General features: G+C 44.0%; 2 protein-coding genes across 4 annotated transcripts; both read right to left on the bottom strand.

Moving 5' to 3' along the window:
* Positions 1–580: 580 nt before the first annotated feature.
* Positions 581–6,284, bottom strand: utp18 (UTP18, small subunit processome component). 3 transcript variants are annotated; one of them, XM_022752118.1, is made up of 13 exons: positions 5,924–6,284; positions 5,102–5,250; positions 4,475–4,570; positions 4,317–4,393; positions 4,123–4,238; positions 3,035–3,160; positions 2,772–2,946; positions 2,529–2,629; positions 1,983–2,073; positions 1,694–1,817; positions 1,423–1,597; positions 1,167–1,309; positions 581–899 (listed from the first exon to the last, which is right to left on the bottom strand). In XM_022752118.1, the coding sequence occupies exons 1-13, from the start codon at positions 6,140–6,142 to the stop codon at positions 875–877; spliced, it is 1,617 nt and encodes a 538-aa protein (XP_022607839.1). In that variant the 5' UTR covers positions 6,143–6,284; the 3' UTR covers positions 581–874. The 3 variants fall into 3 exon arrangements, with proteins under 3 accessions (XP_022607839.1, XP_022607842.1, XP_022607840.1); XM_022752121.1 differs by having other exon boundaries at positions 4,123–4,241; positions 4,323–4,393; XM_022752119.1 differs by having other exon boundaries at positions 5,102–5,247.
* Positions 6,285–10,117: 3,833 nt separating this feature from the next.
* LOC111226853 (WAS/WASL-interacting protein family member 2-like) lies at positions 10,118–18,105 on the bottom strand. Its single transcript, XM_022752150.1, is given in 11 exon segments — positions 10,118–10,216; positions 10,480–10,581; positions 10,946–11,173; positions 11,389–11,490; positions 11,852–11,975; positions 12,765–13,134; positions 13,136–13,421; positions 13,756–13,881; positions 16,387–16,519; positions 16,968–17,061; positions 17,999–18,105. Coding segments are annotated over 10 exon segments (1,578 nt in total). The 5' UTR covers positions 17,034–17,061; positions 17,999–18,105; the 3' UTR covers positions 10,118–10,175.
* Between the last annotated feature and the right edge of the window lie 1,951 nt (positions 18,106–20,056).

The following is a 20,056-nucleotide window of genomic DNA, read 5'->3' as shown; positions in this document are numbered from 1 at the left end:
TTTCAGGATGAGTCGAAATGATCAGGACCAAAATATAATCAGGATTAAGTCAAATGAGTTTTAAAAATGAGGAGTTAATAACTCCTCATTAGGATTTTTGAGTTAAATGATGAAATAGTAAATTAATATTATAACTGCTGAGTCACAGTTGTAAGATACTGAGTCATATTTATGATTTTTTAATCACAATCCTAATTATTATTAAGATAATATTGCAGAACAACTAAAGATATTATAAATGATATAAAATGATTCAAGTTAAAACTGAAATACAATAATTTTATCAGTTATCAAATCAACATTATGAGAAACCAAGTCTAAATTCTAAACTTCAAAATGACAATTACAATTATTATAATTTTCACAGTGAACCTGGAGTGATGGTGGATGTTGAATAAAAAAGTAGAAAGCAGATGTTGTGGTTGAAGCAGCAGCTGGTTGCAAGTGTAACTCTTCATTGAACCAGCTGACTGCAGGTCTGATCAGCTGATCAGCTCAGTAACTAAGAGGAAGAGCCGTTCAGTTTCCTCCTGGTTCCAGTCTGAGCTTCAGGATTGAAAAACCAAACAGAGACATGAAACATGTTGAACTGGTTTATTTCTTTTATACAAACGATAAAAACAGACGTGGACAGATACAGACTCGATCAGCGGATCAGCTCGTGTGTCTTCAGCGTCTGAACCAAACCTCAGACCTTTGCCATAACCATGAACTGTCAGTCTACTTCCTTTCAATCATTTTCCAAATCCTTCATCAGATTTGAGGTTTGATCATTTGAAGAGTTTGTAGAAAACGAGCTAAAACATGAAGCAGCAGCAGCAGCTCAGTCCTGAGCCGCGAAGACTCGACGTCTCGTCTCTGGTCGTTGTTTCTGTCAGAAGTCTTTGTAATGCAGCAGCCTGAACACACACAGGAAGTTCAGTTCAACAACAGACACTGAGGGAGCCTGAACATGCTCTGATGTTCAAACACTGATGGAAACAGACGCTGGTTATTAAGGATGTCAGTGATTATAAATATTAATAATTCTATTTTAATTCACGTTTCAGCTTCGTACTGACCTCAGATCAGTTTCTATAGTTTATTCTGTGTGTGTGGCATTAGCACGTTAGCCAACTTCTTTGGAGGAGTAAATAGAAGTGGGAGAAGCTGATTGGCCTACTGACCTGAAGAGGGGGGCGTGTCCTTTGTTGTTGGCCAATGAGAAGAAGCCGCTGTGTGGGGAGAAGTCGAGGCAGCTGGCTCGGTACACGAACTTCCTCTTAGAGACGGGGAAGTTAGAGAAGACGCTGAGGCTGGGCAGGTGGACCTGAGGGGACAGAACCGGGTCAGAACCAGGACCGATACAGGTGAGAACCAGGGTCAGAACCAGGACTGATACAGGGTCAGACCCCCTGATGTTTTCCACCATCAGGACCTTACCAGCCGTATAGCCTCGTCCTCGGCTCGGGACGCAATGGCGAGGATCTCAGACGTGGGGTTAAAGGTCAGGGAGGTCGCTGAGGTCAGCAGGTTCATCACCGCTTTCAGGGGCTTTGGATTGGCCGAATTTAGACACGCCTCCTGAGAATAGACGTTGACCACGCCCGACTGAGAGCTGAAACAGACAGAAGATCAGCACTAGTTTAACACCTGGGACAGTCAGCTGTCAGCCAATCAGGAAGCAGGATGTGTGTGTGGGGGCGTGTCTCACCCGCAGGCCAGGTACTGTCCGTTACGTGAGGCGGCGATGGACGTCCCCTTCACACAGCCGTCATCTGCAAACCTGTTCACACACCGGCTGCTGCGCATGTCCCACACATACACCTCCCCCTCCTCTGCGCGCACACACACACACACACACACACACACACACACACACACACACACACACACACACACACACACACACACACACACACACACACACACACACACGTCACATGACTGACACAGGAAGGTGATGTGTGATGTCACACATTCCTTGAACATCATGAACTCACCTGAGTTGATGAAGACTTTGCTGCCGTCATGGGAGAAGGCGACGCCACTGACGTCCCCATTAATCTTCATACTATGAATAACCTCCTTAGTCTGAACACAGACACACACACACACACACACTTCATATATATATATATATATATCTTTTTATTTCTTCCATCTCCACATTTCAATTAATTTTATATCATTTTGACTTTACATCATCAGTTTGTTATTTTCAGTTTATTTTTTAATTCAGTTTTTTAATCATTTAATTATATCTTTGTTTGTATTTTATATTGATATGTATATTTTTTAAACTGAGCATAATTTAAGTTTATTTCTGTATTTTTATTCATGAATCCACAATTTTTTTAAATTTTGAATCGTAACTGAGTTTTTTCATTTTATTTTAAATTTACTTTATTAATTTTACTTAAACAGTCAAATTGAGACTTTTGAGTTTAAAAATATTATAAATGTCAGTTTATAATTCATCAAACGAGTGACTCTCAGACGTCACGTCAGAGGACGCATGAAGGAAGAAGAAGAAGAAGCAGAGTTACCTTGAGTGTGAGGAGGTGCAGGTATCCATTGGTGCCTGTGAGCAGCAGAGCGCCTCCTTCAGGACAAACCGAGAACTCCTTCACTCTGGCTTCATTCAGACCTGAACAACAAACAACAGCTGTTTACAGACTCTTATTCTGAAAGGCTTCAGGTGGATGTCCACAGGTATGGCTCAGACTGAGGACAACTGAACACTGCACTTCAGTGTCTGTTTTTCTCCTGACCTCTGACCTCTGACTGACCTCTGACGGAGTGAACAGGTGTGACCCGGCCCTCCATCATGTCGTACAGGTAGAACATCTTGTTCTTCAGGCTGGTGGCGATCACCGTCTCTCCGTCGCGGCTGAACTGAGCTTTGTGGACGGGGAAACGCTCCAGGTGGATGCTCTGGATCTTCGGGTTTGTCTTCCCATCCACCTGCAGGAGGAGACACACACACACACACCGTTGTAAAGTCACATGATCTACTCCACCTGACCTTGGAGGGCCGACCGGCTGTCTGTACCTGAAAGAGCGACACTGATTGGTCGAGGCCGGCCGTCATGACGACCTGGGCGGAGGGGTGGAACTGGACCGTGGTCAGTCTGTCCTCTGACGGACGAGCGCTGTTGGCGTGAAGACACTTTTTCATCTGAGACAGGAAGGAAGAATAAACACATCAGCATCACCAGCAGCAGGGGGCGGAGCTTCCTATGGCAGGGATGATGAAAATGAGTGACATTCTTGATTTAAAATAAAACAGCAAACAGCTGTTCTCTATGTAAAGATATAGTGGAATAATGGTGTCCTGAGCCAAGACCGAAGCCACGCCCCCTCTGTGTGTGATGTCATCAGAGTTTATCTGTTCTTTGTTTTGACAGCATGTTCATGTTAGTGCAGGTGAGTCTCTCCTGTTAAACCAGTGGCCTTCCCCACATTTATAAACACGCAGGCTCCGCCCACAGGTGTGATGTCACAACGCAATCTGCAGCGTTCACGTGACAGTGACCTTCCAGAATTTCCTCCACTGATGAAGAAACCATGTTTTCATATAAAAAGGCCTCAGACACAGAAAGAGACGAGACCAGAGCACAGGTGGACTGGACTGAGGACTACTGGCTCAGATCCTGGTCGGCAGGTGGACCGTCAAACATCCAGAAAGGTTTTAAAGACTTGACCTGCTCCGTCAGTGTCTTTACCTGCTCCGTCAGTGTCTTTACCTGCTCCGTCAGTGTCTTAACCTGCTCCGTCAGTGTCATTACCTGCTCCGTCAGTGTCTTAACCTGCTCCGTCAGTGTCATTACCTGCTCCGTCAGTGTCATTACCTGCTCCGTCAGTGTCTTTACCTGCTCCGTCAGTGTCATTACCTGCTCCGTCAGTGTCTTTACCTGCTCCGTCAGTGTCTTTACCTCTGTCAGTGTCTTTACCTCTGTCAGTGTCTTTACCTGCTCCGTCAGTGTCTTAACCTGCTCTGTCAGTGTCATTACCTTCGGTTGTGACCGATAAAGTATTAGTTTTGGTCTGATCAGCTTATGGTCTATAGCGACATCTAGTGGCCATGATGATCATTTACAGAACCTTTAATTTGTGACACAAATAAACAGAGTCACTGACCTTCAGGACGCCGCTGGGCAGACTGTCTGAAAACGCCACAAAGTTTCCCGTCCTTCTCAGCAGGTCGTCGTCGTCGTCCTCCTCCTCATCTTCATCATCATCATCATCATCATCAGCTTCAGGAACACAGAACCGTTGTGGTTTATACAGAAGAATTTAGAAGATTCATTAAAATCCTGTTTGTATGTTTCTACCTTTCTTCTTCTTCTTCTTCTTCTTTTTGGCGCCGCTCTCCGCCCAGGATGGAGCTCCTCCCATCGACTTCTGAAACCTGAAACACGGCAGGGTCAGCACCACAGAGTGTGTGCAAGTGAAGCTGTGCACAGGTGTGTACAGGTGTGTATTCACTCACTGCTCCCTCATCCTCTGCTGTAGTTTCTGTTTGGTCATGGTGGACTCGGCCTCGCCTCGGACCAGGTGTCTGCGGTAACGATGCTTCATGTCCACCCTGAAACACGCAGAGACGTGGAGTCATCAGTCCAGGTCTCAGACACGTTACCTGTACACGGTAACGACAACCTGCTACATCATGGTCTGGTCTAATGTCACTGAGATCTGATCATGTGATCATAGTTCACTGATCTATGTAAACTTGTCACAGTAGCAACAGTGTTTACATCACCTTACAAACAACCATCACTACACCTCTGCTTCCTGTTGACCACACACACACACACACACACACACACACACACACACACACACACACAGTGTAAACGACTGCTGAGTATGTAATACTGTAGTAATGGCTGCTGTCGGGTCTTCTTTGGATAAATACAGTTTTCTGAACCTGAATCTGAAGACAGTCTGACGTCATGGAAACGTTTCAGTGTTTCAGTATTTTGTGACCTTGTCATTATCTTTGTTCTTCAGGTTTTTATTGGAACACAAGAGGAAAAACACAAGAGATAAGACACATGAAGAATCTGACAAACCCCTCTGAGATGAACCAGAACCGTCTTTGTGAATGAGCACTCACTCTTCCTCCAGCTCGTCGTCCTCATCCACCCAGGCGGCTTTCCTGGCCGGCTGGAGCTGCAGTCGAGCCTCGTTCTCATCCTCCGATTCACCGGACTCCTCGTCTTCGTCCTCCACCAGCAGAGTGTCAGTCCGCTCCTCATCCTCCTGCTCAACGACAGGAAGTGCAGATTTAAACACCAACACGGAATCTGAGCTGATCAACTACATTTTTAAAAACAACTGAGGGACGTGAATATGAAGTGCATCAGTGAAGCTCAAGTTTCTCTGACAAAGAACCAAACTCCATTCAGAAAGTGTACAAGTTCATATTCCTTTGCTTGTCAGTAATTACACAACCCTGGTAGAACGACACATTAAGTGCTGTATGATTCATAAATTCTAGCTCATTACTTCGGCATAAATCCCACATAAATTCTCCATATACTTTCATCGATTTGTCATGAATCCTACCTTCCAAAATTTCCACTGTTGGTGTCAACAAAATAAACGATATGACTCCTGGAGAACAGCCTGTAGCAAACAGCTGGTTAAACAGCAGCTAAATGTTGCTACTGGAGAAATTAAACTTTATGTTGAGGTCAAACTGAAGTGAATTTGCTGCGTCATAAACGTCGCCATGTTTGTTTATGACCAGGAGAACATAACATTTGCAGCTTACATGTTTATTTACAAACTTTAGGTTGACACCGTTGAAGTCACGTTTTGCTAGTAGAGAACAGGTGAGCCGAATTTACCGGAAGTAACTAAAATCATTAGAAGTTTTAAAGTTTTTGCCCTAAAAACAGCAGTAATTTCTGAAGGGAGTCCGGGGGAGCCTCACCTCCACCAGCCTCTCCAGCAGCTCGGCCTCCGCTCCGAACACCAGCTCCTCCAGCAGCTTCACCGAGCTGTCCTTCTCCCCCAACACCGCCAGACTCTTCACGTTCTTCTGCCGTTTTTGTTCTTCTTCTTCTGGGTCAAACCGCGGCGGTCGAGCTCTCTTCGTGGCCGGTCCTCTCTCCTCCGTCACCGGCAGCTTGATGACGTTCATGTCCGCCATGTTTTCACCAAAACTCCAAACAGAAAACTACCAATTTATAACCAACCGTAGCGACATGTGGAGAACAGTAGTTTGTATTTTCTATCGCCGGGCAGCAGCTGATGTTGATGCACATGTGCGACCCTGTTTTTTTTCCTTCACGTTAAATCACGTGCTTCCGGAAAGGTCACCTCTTCCGACCGTGAGAAAATAAAAGTCTGCCCCCCAGTGTTCAGAGACAGAACTGCAGCGCGCTGACCAAAATTAAACTATCTTTGTTGTATTATTATAAACTCATTTTAATTTGACCTGTTTATTAGTTAATATATTGATTAGTAAATTATTCAAATACTTGAATTTGAACATTCTATTTATTAATGAAATACCTATTATTTATTTATTTGCCTCCAAAATCTCCTGTTTTTATCATCCATGAAGATGTCAATCAGTTGAGTGCTTAATAAACATTTCCCATCTTTATAAAAGATTGGCAATAAAAATACTTTTGATTAATGTAAAACCCTTCCACAATAATGTCCACAAGAGGAAAGTACTATCTGCTGAATCTTTGCATTTTGTACAAGAAAATCATCTATTGTTAAAAAGAAATCCACTTTCTCACAGTGAATCAAACACCAGAGCTTCTGCACACATGACCACAAACAAGTAGCTATGGTTACCAAAAAACCCCAGTTATTTAGGTGTGGCTCTTTTAATCTTAAAGACAGAAACAGGAAACAGAATCAGTAAATGATGAGAGTTTATTTCAGAGTTCAAACAGCTGCAGTTAAAATAAGGAGAGACCAGTGAGAGCGAGCATGCTGTTAAACTGGGACTGTCCCAGTTTGGACCTAAAGCTACAGTTTGACACTATCACCACTACAGGTATCATCACTACAGATCGTCCGTCCTCCAGGAAATAATAAGTCACAGTTATTCACAGGTTTCTGTTTGTTTAGAAGCTTTGTACACGCTCTGACTGACGGAGGAGATTTACAGCAAACAGTTCGTAAGGCAAACAGAGCAGCGGGGGGGGGGGGCAGTTAAAAATGCATCGACTGTATATTCATATTCAGATGTTTCCCGGTGTCAGATATGATATAGATTAATACAGAGGAAAAGTTCAGACATAACAGGTAATTCTGATGTCATCATAACTTTCAGTCTAAATTATGGTTCAGTTTGGAAGAACAATAAAACACCATCAATCTTTAACGGTTTTAATTGTTTTAAATTATTAAAAAATGGAAATTCAAAAAAAAAAAAAGTCTTACTATGTTTTGTATATTTTTCTGTCATTTGCTATTTTTAAGTTTGTTCATGTCTTTATTTTGTTCAAGGAAAACTTATTTTAAAAGGGGGAATGGGGATGAATGGGGATGAATGGGGGTGAATGGGGGTGAATGGGGGTGAATGGGGGTGAATGGGGGTGAATGGGGATGAATGGGGATAAAGCTGCAGTTGATATATTTGCAGCAGACTTGATGCATCTTTAACTGGGACTGAAGCTGCAGATCCAGTGAAGAAGACCAGCTCCATGTTGATAGAAAGGGCCAGTCACAAAATAAAATCATCACTAAATAACAGTAACGAGGCTGTTTGAGCTCAGCAGGAAAATAAATTTTTCATTTGTTATTAGTGAAACGTTGGAACAGAAAAGTGCTCGGTCACATGACATAAAATAAACAACATGTCGTACATGCACAGAGAGAGAAACTGTTAGACAACTACAGAACAGAGCGTCACGCCGCACAGAACTCTGGGAAAAGTTTTTAATATAATCCGAGAAAAAAAGTCAATGTCACGTGAGAAAAGTCACAACATCATGAGAATAAAGTTAACTTTAACAACAAGTCCTAATAATGTGAGACGTCTTTATTTATTGTAACATTATCGCTTCATTCACTTCTGGAGTTTTTACTTTATCTCGACCGTTTACTTTACTTTTAATATGAGATATTTTCTCCAGTTTATTCTTTTACTTTTATTTCTACTTGTGACATTACGACTATACTCATAATAAACATGATGTGACTTGTGATATTACAGACTAATAATTATGACAATTATCATTTTTTCTGTATTTGTAAAATCACTTTTGTTGTAATAATGACTTTAATGACTTTTCTCTTGTAACGTTACTTTACTCACATTATGACTTTTTACCCATAAAATTAATTTTTACTCTTCAACATTATTAATGTTAGAGCTGCAACACTTTACGACTAACTGAGTAGTTTATGGAAAGAAAATTCATCAGCATTTATTTAGACAGTTCATTTGATTTTAATGTCAATTTTCAAGCAAAGATGAAAAATATTTGATTTTTTCTTTATCAATGTGAAAACAAGAAACAAACGTCTGAACTGAGACAATAATTCACAGATAACTGATCGACTGATACTGAAAATAATCATTAGTTGCAGCTCTAATTCATTTATTCTCTAAATATCAACGTTTTCCCATAAAATTATAATTTCATCTCAAAATTCTGAGACTTTTTACTTGTAAAATTCAGATTATTTATTATATTGTTTAACATCACATCATGTGTCTCACTTTCTGTTCCACTTCCAGACAGTTTTTCCCTGAACATCGTGTGTCAGGTTCACCTGAGCGTCCATCAGGTTCACCTGAGCGTCGTGTGTCAGGTTCACCTGAACACGCTGACGTGCGTTCATCAGTCCGCTCTCAGTCATTTGTAATCATTTAACACTGCTTGTAGAAGCTGAAGCGTCGCCACCATGCTGCTCACACAAAGACGACATGCCACAGGTTAGTGTTAGTTACAGAGGGGGAGGAGTCCAGGTGAGTTTCTCTGGTTCACTTCAGTCTTGGCACTTAAAGACTCGACCTCGTCAGAAACGGATCTCTATCCGCACTGGAGGTCGAATCAGGTCGCGTCCCTCCAAAATAAAGCACGTCACATCGCTGACATCACCAGGACAGGTGTGTCTGATGATGATGACACAGGTGAGTTTAAGTATGTACAGGTGTTTTTATCCTCTTCATGTTGGTTCAGCAGGTAGTCATAAAAACTGATTTCAGCTCAGTTTACTGTCAATCTGGACCCCTCAGATCCAGATCCAGGTCCAGATCCAGATCCTGGTCTTGGTCCAGATCCAGATCCAGATCCAGATCCAGATTCTGGTCTTGGTCCTGGTCCAGGTCCAGGTCCAGCCTGCTGAAGGACATGTTGCTGAGTTCAGTGTGAGTTTGTCTTTCCTCTGAATCATGAACATTAAAAGGAACAGTTCAACATTTTGGTAACTTTCTTTCTTGTGTTAGATGCTCAGATGAGACGTGGTTAGCCTAGCATAGCCTAGCCTAGCCTAACTTAGCTTAGTTTAGCATAAAGACGGTCCGTAACAACACACCTATTAATAAAAGCGGGAGCAGGAAGTGAAGCTAAATCAAAGACTGACATTTCTTAACAAGTAACTAGCCATCACCTGTTCATGGTAACCAGGCAACAGGCAGTCTCCTCCAGTCAGCTGATTTCTGACCAGAGAGAAAACTTCCCACAATGCTGAGGTGTTCCTGTTCATGATCCAGACTTCCTACTCTCAGTTGAACTGCAGCAGATCCTTCACTGAGAACCAGAACCATCCAGAACCTGAACCCAGAAAACCACTAAAGGTCCCTGCAGCAACTTTCAGCTCCACAAACTGTTCTTCTTCATGTGCCCGATGTCCAGACGGACGAGGAGCTGCTCGTTGGTCATGCAAACAAAAAGTGCAAGTGCAAAAATAAAAATAAAAATAAAAACTAAAGGGTGGTGCAGACCAGAGAAGAAGAAGCTGCTCCTCATCCTCCTCCTCTTCAGACACACGATTGGTCAACTCGTCTCTCTGTCAGACTGACCGCCAGCCAATCAGCTGTGAGCGAGGATGAGGTGGCGATGGAGGAGGCGAGGACGATGAAGATGGAGGCTGCAGAAGTTTTTTAACACGATGGAGGAGGATGTGTGTGTGTGTGTGTGTGTGTGTACGTGTGTGTGCATGCGTGCGTGTGTGTGTGTGTGTGCGTCCAGCTGTGTTGTAGTTTCCATGGTTCACCTCCCGACAGGAGGAAGGGGAGGAGCTCCTCTCATCACTGAAACAAACAGAATCAACGACTCATGTTATTGTACGTCTCAATGTTTCCTCAGGTGAAGTGACAACTGCCCCCCCCCCCTCTCATTACATCATATAATATCATATTACGTTTTATTAAAAGCCCGTTCAGGAAGAGAAATGTGAAGAACTAATTCTACTAATACTATAATCCTCCTTTTCCACCAGTGAAAATAAGGTTTGTATTTTCTGATGTCAGTCGTGTTTCATGGCGTCGGCCCTGAACAGGTGTGGTGCTCGTACCTCTGTTGGCCTTGCTGGGGTAGATCTTGGTGAAGTGTCTGTACTCGTCTGGAGGAGGGAAATCGTCCAGAGGATGAAACGAATACTTGGACTCAAAGTCGTCTGTGGGAAGAGAGACAACACGTCTTTCTTTTAACACCTGCTGGTTATTCAGATGGAGGCAGCAGAGGCCAGATGTTTGAAGACAGAGGAAGAGGAGGAGGAGGAGGAAGAGGAGGAGGAGGGAGAAGAATGAAGCCATGAAGAGATGACGTCCAAACTGAATCAATAACTAAACACTGAGCGTCTCACATGAGGAAAGAAATCACGACAACAAAGATTTAAATCTTAAAGCAGCAGAAACTTCAATATTTTATTTTGAAACTGAAAACTAATTGATTAACGGAGGAAGTGATCAGCAGCAGTGATTAATCAATACAGGAAACAGAGCTGCTGTTGTGTTCAGGTGTTTGATGGAGAGACTCACCGACGAACGAGCGAGGGATGGAGGAGGAGGAAGAGGAGTGTCCGTTGCGGAGGGGAGGGGGAGGCGGGGGAGGAGCAGCAGGGGTGCGGGTGGGCGGGGGAGGAGGTTTCCCTCTGGTGGGGGGCTCAGAAGAGAGGGAGGGGCTACCATGTGTCCTGTAAGGCGGGGGAGGCGGGGCTTCTCTGCCCCCGGCCCTCGAAGACGACGACTGGACCGGAACAGGGGGAGCTGAGAGGAGATATCAATACAGGTGATCAGCACTGATGTTCAATACAGGTGATCAGNATTACGTTTTATTAAAAGCCCGTTCAGGAAGAGAAATGTGAAGAACTAATTCTACTAATACTATAATCCTCCTTTTCCACCAGTGAAAATAAGGTTTGTATTTTCTGATGTCAGTCGTGTTTCATGGCGTCGGCCCTGAACAGGTGTGGTGCTCGTACCTCTGTTGGCCTTGCTGGGGTAGATCTTGGTGAAGTGTCTGTACTCGTCTGGAGGAGGGAAATCGTCCAGAGGATGAAACGAATACTTGGACTCAAAGTCGTCTGTGGGAAGAGAGACAACACGTCTTTCTTTTAACACCTGCTGGTTATTCAGATGGAGGCAGCAGAGGCCAGGTGTTTGAAGACAGAGGAAGAGGAGGAGGAGGAGGAGGAGGAGGAGGGAGAAGAATGAAGCCATGAAGAGATGACGTCCAAACTGAATCAATAACTAAACACTGAGCGTCTCACATGAGGAAACAAGTCACGACAACAAAGATTTAAATCTTAAAGCAGCTGAAACTTCAATATTTTATTTTGAAACTGAAAACTAATTGATTAACGGAGGAAGTGATCAGCAGCAGTGATTAATCAATACAGGAAACAGAGCTGCTGTTGTGTTCAGGTGTTTGATGGAGAGACTCACCGACGAACGAGCGAGGGATGGAGGAGGAGGAAGAGGAGTGTCCGTTGCGGAGGGGAGGGGGAGGCGGGGGAGGAGCAGCAGGGGTGCGGGTGGGCGGGGGAGGAGGTTTCCCTCTGGTGGGGGGCTCAGAAGAGAGGGAGGGGCTACCATGTGTCCTGTAAGGCGGGGGAGGCGGGGCTTCTCTGCCCCCGGCCCTCGAAGACGACGACTGGACCGGAACAGGGGGAGCTGAGAGGAGATATCAATACAGGTGATCAGCAACGATGTTCAATACAGGTGATCAGCACTGATGTTCAATACAGGTGATCAGCACAGGTAACGTGCAGAAAAATGAACAAAGTAAAATTACAAAAAAAAAGAAAAAAAAAAGAAAAAAAAGAAAAAAGAAAATTATACTAATTACATATAAATAAAGAATTATTATAATAATTAAAAGAAAAAAATTAAATTATGAAAAATATAAAATCTTAAAAATTCAGAAAAATGTGAATAACTGAATTTTAAACATGAAATAAAATGATGATATATCTTTTTTTATTTTTCAATTTAAAATACATAATTTAAATAATGGAAACGTTTTAGAAAACAAAATAAAAAATAAAAAAAATTAACTAATATTTTAAAAAATCTAAAATACATTAGTTTTTTAAATTCCAGAAAATACTGATTAAAAAATAAAGTGACACAGAAACAAAAATAAACTGATTTTCTCTTCTGAAGACCTCCTGACTTTTAGTTCAGAAACACCGGGTCCTACATTTCCCATAATGCACTAGTCATTCAGTAGAGCCTCTCTGCAGTCACACCTCCAGCATGGACCGATGACATCACGGTGACATCATCATTCTTGTGACAGATGAACTGAAACGTTTTAATCAGCTGTTGAACCCTCACCTGCTCCTCTACCTGGCGCCTCTCTGACAGGGGGCGGCGGCCTGTTGGCACCTTGTTGGGAGGGGGTGGGAGAGGAGGGGGGTGGAGGTGGAGCGGGGCCTCTTGTGGGGGTGTGGCCTCCAGGTGAGGGGGCGGTCCTCTTACTGCTGAGTGAGTTGTGACGCTGCGGCAGCTCGGGCGCCGCCTCCCCACTGCCACCTGTCGGACCATTGGTGATGCGGTAAGGTGGAGGGGGGGGGGCCAAAGAGGAGGAGGAGGGGGTGGAAGAGGCAGGATTTCCTCCTGAGGTTGGGGGGCGTCTGCTGTTGCCAGGAGACGGGGGAGGTTTGGAGGGGAGGGGTGGGGTGTTGTTAGGGGTCGGAGGGAGGGGCTTCTCTCTGTTGTAAGAAAGAGGAGGAGGATGGAGGGGACGGGGCGTTACCACGGCGAGAAAGGGGAGGAGGGGCGGGAGGGGCGGAGGAGGAGTGCTTCATGCCAGTGGAGGGGGAGGAGGCAGCAGAGGAGGGGGAGGAGGGGGAGGGAGAGGAAGACAGGTTGGGGAGTGAAGGACGCTGGGAGCGACACGTCTCCATCGGCGATGATGCCTGAGGGGAGGGGCTCTCTGCGTCGTCATGGCGATGACTAGGGGGGCGGGGCGCTGCAGCTCGTGTGGAGGGAGAACGTCCAGAGGATCCGTCTGACACAAACGTCAACAAACAAACAATCATCATTATTATTATTGTTAATAAATCAAAACTTACGACATTAACAAACAAAAATAAAAGTAGTTTGAACATTTTCAAAGAAAAATGTAAAGCAATAAAATTCCAAGAATGATAATAGTTTTTAAATGTTAAATGTAATTATAATAGTAAAATATATTAATAAATATGACTATTATTCATATACAAAAACAGTAAAACATTAAAGTTCAAAAACAAAGAATTACTTTAAAAGTATAGATGAAATATAAATTTATAATAAAGAACAATATGCAAAATAAACAGAAAGAAAAAGAAAAAACTCCTCACCTCCGACTGGCCTCAGTTTGGGAACTCCGCCTGTGAACAGTCCTCCTATTGGTGGAACAGAACCTGAGGGGCTCGCTGCTCCGCTCCCATTGGCTCCTCCTGTTGCTGGTCCGCCTCCTTTAGGCTCTGAGAACCACAACCATTGGACAGGTGAGAGAGGGCTCCGCCTCCTGAGGGCAGGACGTCACTACACTACACCGACACTACGATGACATCACAGACGGGATGAATGAGCGTGTGATAGGAGGCGGGGCGCAGGTGAGACCAGGTGAGACCAGGTGACCACGTCAAACACTGGAATGAGGTGAGATGCAGTGAAATGAAGTGGAGTGAGATGTTAAAGTTAAATGAAGTGTTTACGCTCCCACGCAGCTCCGATGATCCGACAGCACAACAAACAGTCGAGAACATGTGATCATAATCAACGACATCACAGGTGATCAGCTGCTCAGTCACAGTTTCACTTCACACACCTGGTTTTTACTAGAGTAGAGACTGATCTGGAGTCAGTTTACAGACCTGCTCTGTGCTGGTCTATGATGCTGCAGCTGCTCGTGTTAATTTGCTGCTGACACACACTTCACCCTCCGGCTGACGTCGCTCACCACAGCAGCTTTTAATTATTACGTCTCTGTGGCAGCAACAGTCAGAGCGGCAGCCATTTTGTTTTCAGGTTGTCCATCTGTCTGTCTGAATTTCGTCACGATGGAACTTCTTTAAATTTGGTAAAAGTGTTCACCTGGACTCAAGGACGACCTGATTAGATTTTGGGGTGTAACCTGAACTAGTCTGAGTGGCGGAGGTGATTCTAGTTGAAAGTTATTTTTCACTTTCTACCATGTGGTTCAGTTTTTCATGGTTAACTTGTGTAAAGCTGAAGCTCTTACTGTATTTGATCTTTTTAGTTAGTTCTCTGTTTCTTCAGCTGCTGCGACACTTTCTCTTTTGATCTTATTCCTACTCATTAACGTTAAAGCTCCTCCAGTGTAAAGGTCTGTGTCCATGTGTAGTGTGATTATAGATCAGCTCTAGCTTCTATATTAATACTGTGAAAGTATCAAAGCCTCAGTCCACAGAGAAATGCACACAGCCTGTATTCAGAAACTGAGCCTTAAAACCAGCCGTCAGGACTTCTGGAACTTTGTGATGTCACAACAAAGCAGTCACCAAGCCCCGCCCACCTGGACCCACCATCCAAACCTTTACAGGATTTGGTTTCTCTGAGTGTTTTTACCTGAAATCTGCTGTATTTTTGTCCTTTTTTGTCTCACCTACACTTTCTGTCACATTGAATTTATCTGATTGTTTATGTCATCGTTTAGGAAACGGACAGATTACAAACATGGTGCAGTAGTAACACTAACGGGGGTGGGGCTCTGCTGGAGCAGGACAAAGGGGGAGGGGACACACTGAACCAATAGAGAAAATGTTGCCGACTGATCGATGAATTGACTGATAGTTGTGATCAGACTGAGTGGACACACTGAGGGTTCAGACCCTTTCCCACAGGACAGATGAGTTTGGAGTGAAACTCTGTGACAGTGACGTGAAGCAGACGTTTGCTCTGTGGCTGAAACAGCATCAGTTCTGCAGGAAGCTGCAGGATCTGCTCTAACCAGCCGCTCCTCCACCTGTCCATCAACTCCACACGCAACAGTTTGATGCACTGATTTGAATATCTAAATCCAGACGTCTGAGTATCTAAACCACAGTTAGTCCAAACTGATGAGAGATCAGCCGGGAAAGACAAAGAAGAGAAGCAGAATTATAAAGATAATAAAGAACAAATCAGACGAGGGACAGAGACAAACACCAACAAACAGCCAGAGTCTGTCTGAACAGATAAATGTGATCAAGTATGAGTGACATGTCTTCCTGTCCTCTCACAGACCTGATCCTGGATCAGATTCAGCTCAGGGACGCGGTCTGAGCTGATTGGCTGAGAGCTGACGACAGCATGGTTTGTCTTGATGGTGGCGCCACAGCGGCATAAACATGTTCATGTGCAAATTATTTAATCAACAGTAAACTGTCACGCCGTGTGGTGTGCTGGGACTGGACGCCATCTTGTGAGGAGCGCTCTGTTTACCTGGACCTTTCACTCATAAACTGCCACGTATTTACGTCTCAATACAAACAGGAAATTCTCCATTTAAAAAACCTCAGGGACGTTCAATAATCTCACCTGACTCAGTTTTATCCAATCAGACGCCGCCTCATACAGCATCATGCAGCAGCTGTTTTCATTCAGTGTTTGTCATTTTCAAATCACTGCATCAAACTGTGGTTGAACAAACATGATGACGGTGTTCAGCTGTGAGGTTTGGACTCTGTCTGATTATTAATTTGAATGATATAATAAATAGTGATGTGATCATCAGTGTGTCCTCCTGTGGACAGGAAACATGGCGGCTGTGTAGCTCTGACCCTCAGCCTCCTGCAGTCAGCCTCTAGTATCAGAGAAGGTTTGTGTCTTACTCTCGGAGCTCTTTTCTCCGGCCGTCTTCTTCTGCTCCTCAGACGGCGCCCCCTGCTGTTTAGGCTGGCTCTGTTGCTGGTGTAGGTATTGGTATAAGCGAATGTATGGGTGCTCTGTGGGAGGTGTTTGGCTCTTTGGTGTTTGAGTCTTACTGTCGAGCAGCGGAGCGCTACGGTCGTTCACCACCGACACCTTCTTCAGCTTGGTGCCTTTACAGATGTCTGACAGCAGAGCGCCGCGACCTTTGGCCTCCTCTCTGCTCAGCTTCGGAGGGCTGGTGTTGGCCTGGGCGGGGGCGGGGTGGGGGTGGGGGGGTTTAAACCGTCAGTTTACTACAAACTTAATCACATCACAACATTGAGGGTGTTGAACCAATCAAAGATCCTCTGTCTCTGTGGAGTTACATCAGCTTTGCCACTGAGTCATTATAATAAATAAAACAATAAAAATATAAGATAAAATAATAATATACTAAAAGAGAGAAATCAATCCAGAAAATAATCACAGAATAAAAGAACATACCAGTAAATCCACTTTAAATATATAAATAAATAAACAAAATTCTATAGAGAGCCACAGTAAACAGGTCCGTCTTGAGTTTGTTGTCCTTTTTCCACAGTGATAAAAGACACCTCACTGTGTGCTTTCGTACGTACACACGTGTGTGTGTGTGTGTGTCTGTGTCTGTGTGTGTGTGTGTGTGTGTGTGTGTGTGTGTGTGTGTGTGTCTCACCTGGCTGAAGGTGGGGGGCGGCGGGGGGCCCCCTGGTGGAGGAGGAGGAGGAGGAGGGATGGGCATCCTGCTGCTGATATAACACACACCTGAGCTGAAACACACAAACAGGACATGGTGAAGCAGATAAACACCAACTGATCAAAACAAACTTCTTCACAGCAAAATGTAGATCAATCGATCGATCAGCTGCTATTGACAAAATCAATTCATAGTTTAAAGTCATATTTTCTGGCTTCAGTGTCAGTGAACTGAACCTCTGATGCCGCCGCGGCCTCTAGGAAAATCTTCTTCACCGTTTTATTGATGATTGACTAATCAATACTATAACTGATTATAGATTAATCATTCATGAAAATAATCTTTAGTAGCAGCTCTATGAAAACAGATGCAGGAAGATCTGATGTAAGATTGATTCATACTCAGGATGAAGCAAACTGAAGAGTGTCCTCCATCCAGACCAGGTCAGACCACATCAGACCAGGTCAGACCACATCAGACCAGATTAGACCAGATCAGACCAGGTCAGACCAGGTCAGACCACATCAGACCACATTAGACCAGATTAGACCACATCAGACCAGATTAGACCACATCAGACCAGGTCCTGTTCAAAACCACAGAGCCTGCATGTGTCAGACCAGGACCTGATGACATACAGACTCTACAGATTTCTTATCGATTATCAAACATGTGTTTTATTTATTAAAAGTGAAAAAAGATCGATTTCACTGCTGTTTGTAGCTCCGTGCAGCTAGCTGGTTTAGCCTCGGCCTAGCTCTGAGCTAACACTTTAGCCTCTCTGCTCAGCTGCTCTCCAGCTGTTTACCTTAGTGATCAACATCTGTCCGGACACACTCGCAGTTACAGACCTCCCTGTTATCTTCACCAGGTTGTTCAAGTGTAAGATAATAAAATCTATATCGATATTAGCTAACCAGCTAGCCCAGCCTGCTAGCTGCGTGTTAGCATTAATAGCAATATCTGTGCAGCATCGCCGGTCCGGACACGACAGGTGAAATAAGTCCTACCTGTGAACGTCACCGGCTCTCTGCTGGTGAACTCATACTGTGATGTGTCTGTGTCGGTGTTAAACTCGCAGCCGTGTTTCTCCTCAGGTCACAGTTAGCTCCGCCGTTAGCCGTCAGCCTCTCTGCTGCAGAGACTGTTATTTCTCTTCAGTCAACACGGGAGCACGTGACCTGAGCGCGAGGACCTGCTCTGCTGCAGCCGCATCTACCGCATCTAATGCATCTAATGTATTTACTGAATCTGCAGCAGCAGCGGTGCGTTCATGTACATAACAGTCATATGTTTCATATGTTTTATCTTTTACTTTATTATCTACTGTATATGTGCCTATTGCTTTCTTTATTTTCCATCTAATGGCTTCATGTATTTTATCTTATCTTAATCGATTTTGTTGTATTTTATTGCTCTCATTGTTCTTTTATTATTTTTTTAAAAAATTGTTTTTCACTTATTTATCTCTTCACTTATTACCTGTTGAAAAGCACTTTGGTACGCCGAAAGGATTGTTGTAAAGGGCTGTATAATCTATGTTGTGTCCACGTGTGTCCTCCTCAACACTGTTACTGTGTCGGTTCGCACTGGAAACTGGATTAAAATTCTTAGTATGAACAAATATACTCAGCCAATAAAACTGATTCTGATTCTGATTCTTCTTGAATCGGGACTCAGTTGATTTGACTGATTTCTGCACCTGAAGCTCTTCAGATCTTTTACTGACTGAAAGTGGAAGTTTAGTGAATCTAAAGATCTCGGTTCAGCTTCAGAACTTTTCTCTGATCTTTGCTGTTATCTGTGAAATATCGGATCATTTTTCCTCTTTGAGTCTTGAATAGTTTGATAGTAGTATAGTAGTAATAGTAATAGTTTTAATAGTATGAAACTGTCTGAGAAGAAATTGCTTTTTCTTCAGTATAATTTTACAAAAAAAACAAAAACTACTTGATTTTGTATCATTACCGTCCTTTCCCACACTCCAGTCCAGCAGGTGGCGGTAATGCACCTGCAGGCTGGTTTATCAACCGCCAGTCAAACCCGAGTAAGACGAACTATGACGTCACAATGAACCGACCAATCAGATCACTCGTGGCGGGGATTTGAGAACAGAAATGGCTGAAGTCCGAGCGTAAGTCTCTAAAAACTTCAACATTTAACGTTAGTCCTCTCAGTTAACGTCTGCTCTGTTCAGAGGAAGTGATTTAAATGTGTCTGGACGTTCAGCCGAACTTTCCCGCGCCAAACGATGAACTCAAATGTGTGAAACCATGAGATTTAACGGCAGTGACGGATGTTCGAGAGCTAGCTAGCTAGAGCTAACTGACAGAGCTAGCACTTGTTGTTGTTGGTCGGTTTTCAGACTCCGTGTGAAATAAACATGGCGCGCTGTTGTGTGTCTGTTTGTTGTGTATCTGTATCTGTTGTGTGTCTGTGTTTGTTGTGTGTCTGTTGCGTGTCTGTGTCTGTTGTGTGTCTGTGTTTGTTGTGTGTCTGTTGTGTGTCTGTTGTGTGTCTGTGTTTGTTGCGTGTCTGTGTTTGTTGTGTGTCTGTTGCGTGTCTGTGTCTGTTGTGTGTCTGTTGCGTGTCTGTGTCTCTGTGCTTCAGTGTGTTGCAGCGCTGTGATCCGGATCTGCTGGACCCCCGCGGAGACTCGGAGCAGCCGGACTCTGCTGAAGCAGCCAGGATGGTCGTCTACCTCACGGTCAGGAGTGACGTCAGGCCACCGCCACCTTTACATCTGTGGAAACTTGATTTCATTAATGACACACACCATGGACCAGGTCCAGATCAACAACCACTGCACTCAGACTTATCAGCCCTGGACTAGATTATAACAGACACCATAAAGATCTTTTAAAACACAGATTCAAATTTGTCAGACCTTTATTCAGTTTGTGAAAAGGCAAACATAGCAATTTACAGATGCTTTCTGTACACATCTGGACCACATCAGGCAGTTTTAGGACTTGTGTGTTTATCTGTGTGACTGAACTAAACAGGGACGCTCTCAAACCCAGCACCATGAAACTGCATCACATCCTCCTGTGGGACAGAAAACTGTG

Source organism: Seriola dumerili, unplaced genomic scaffold (genome assembly GCF_002260705.1).
Source record: "Seriola dumerili isolate Sdu_G_001 unplaced genomic scaffold, Sdu_1.0 BDQW01000166.1, whole genome shotgun sequence".
Classification (NCBI taxonomy): Eukaryota; Metazoa; Chordata; class Actinopteri; order Carangiformes; family Carangidae; genus Seriola; species Seriola dumerili.
Note: the sequence above shows the minus strand (reverse complement) of the source record. Positions and strands in the feature narration are given on the sequence as shown.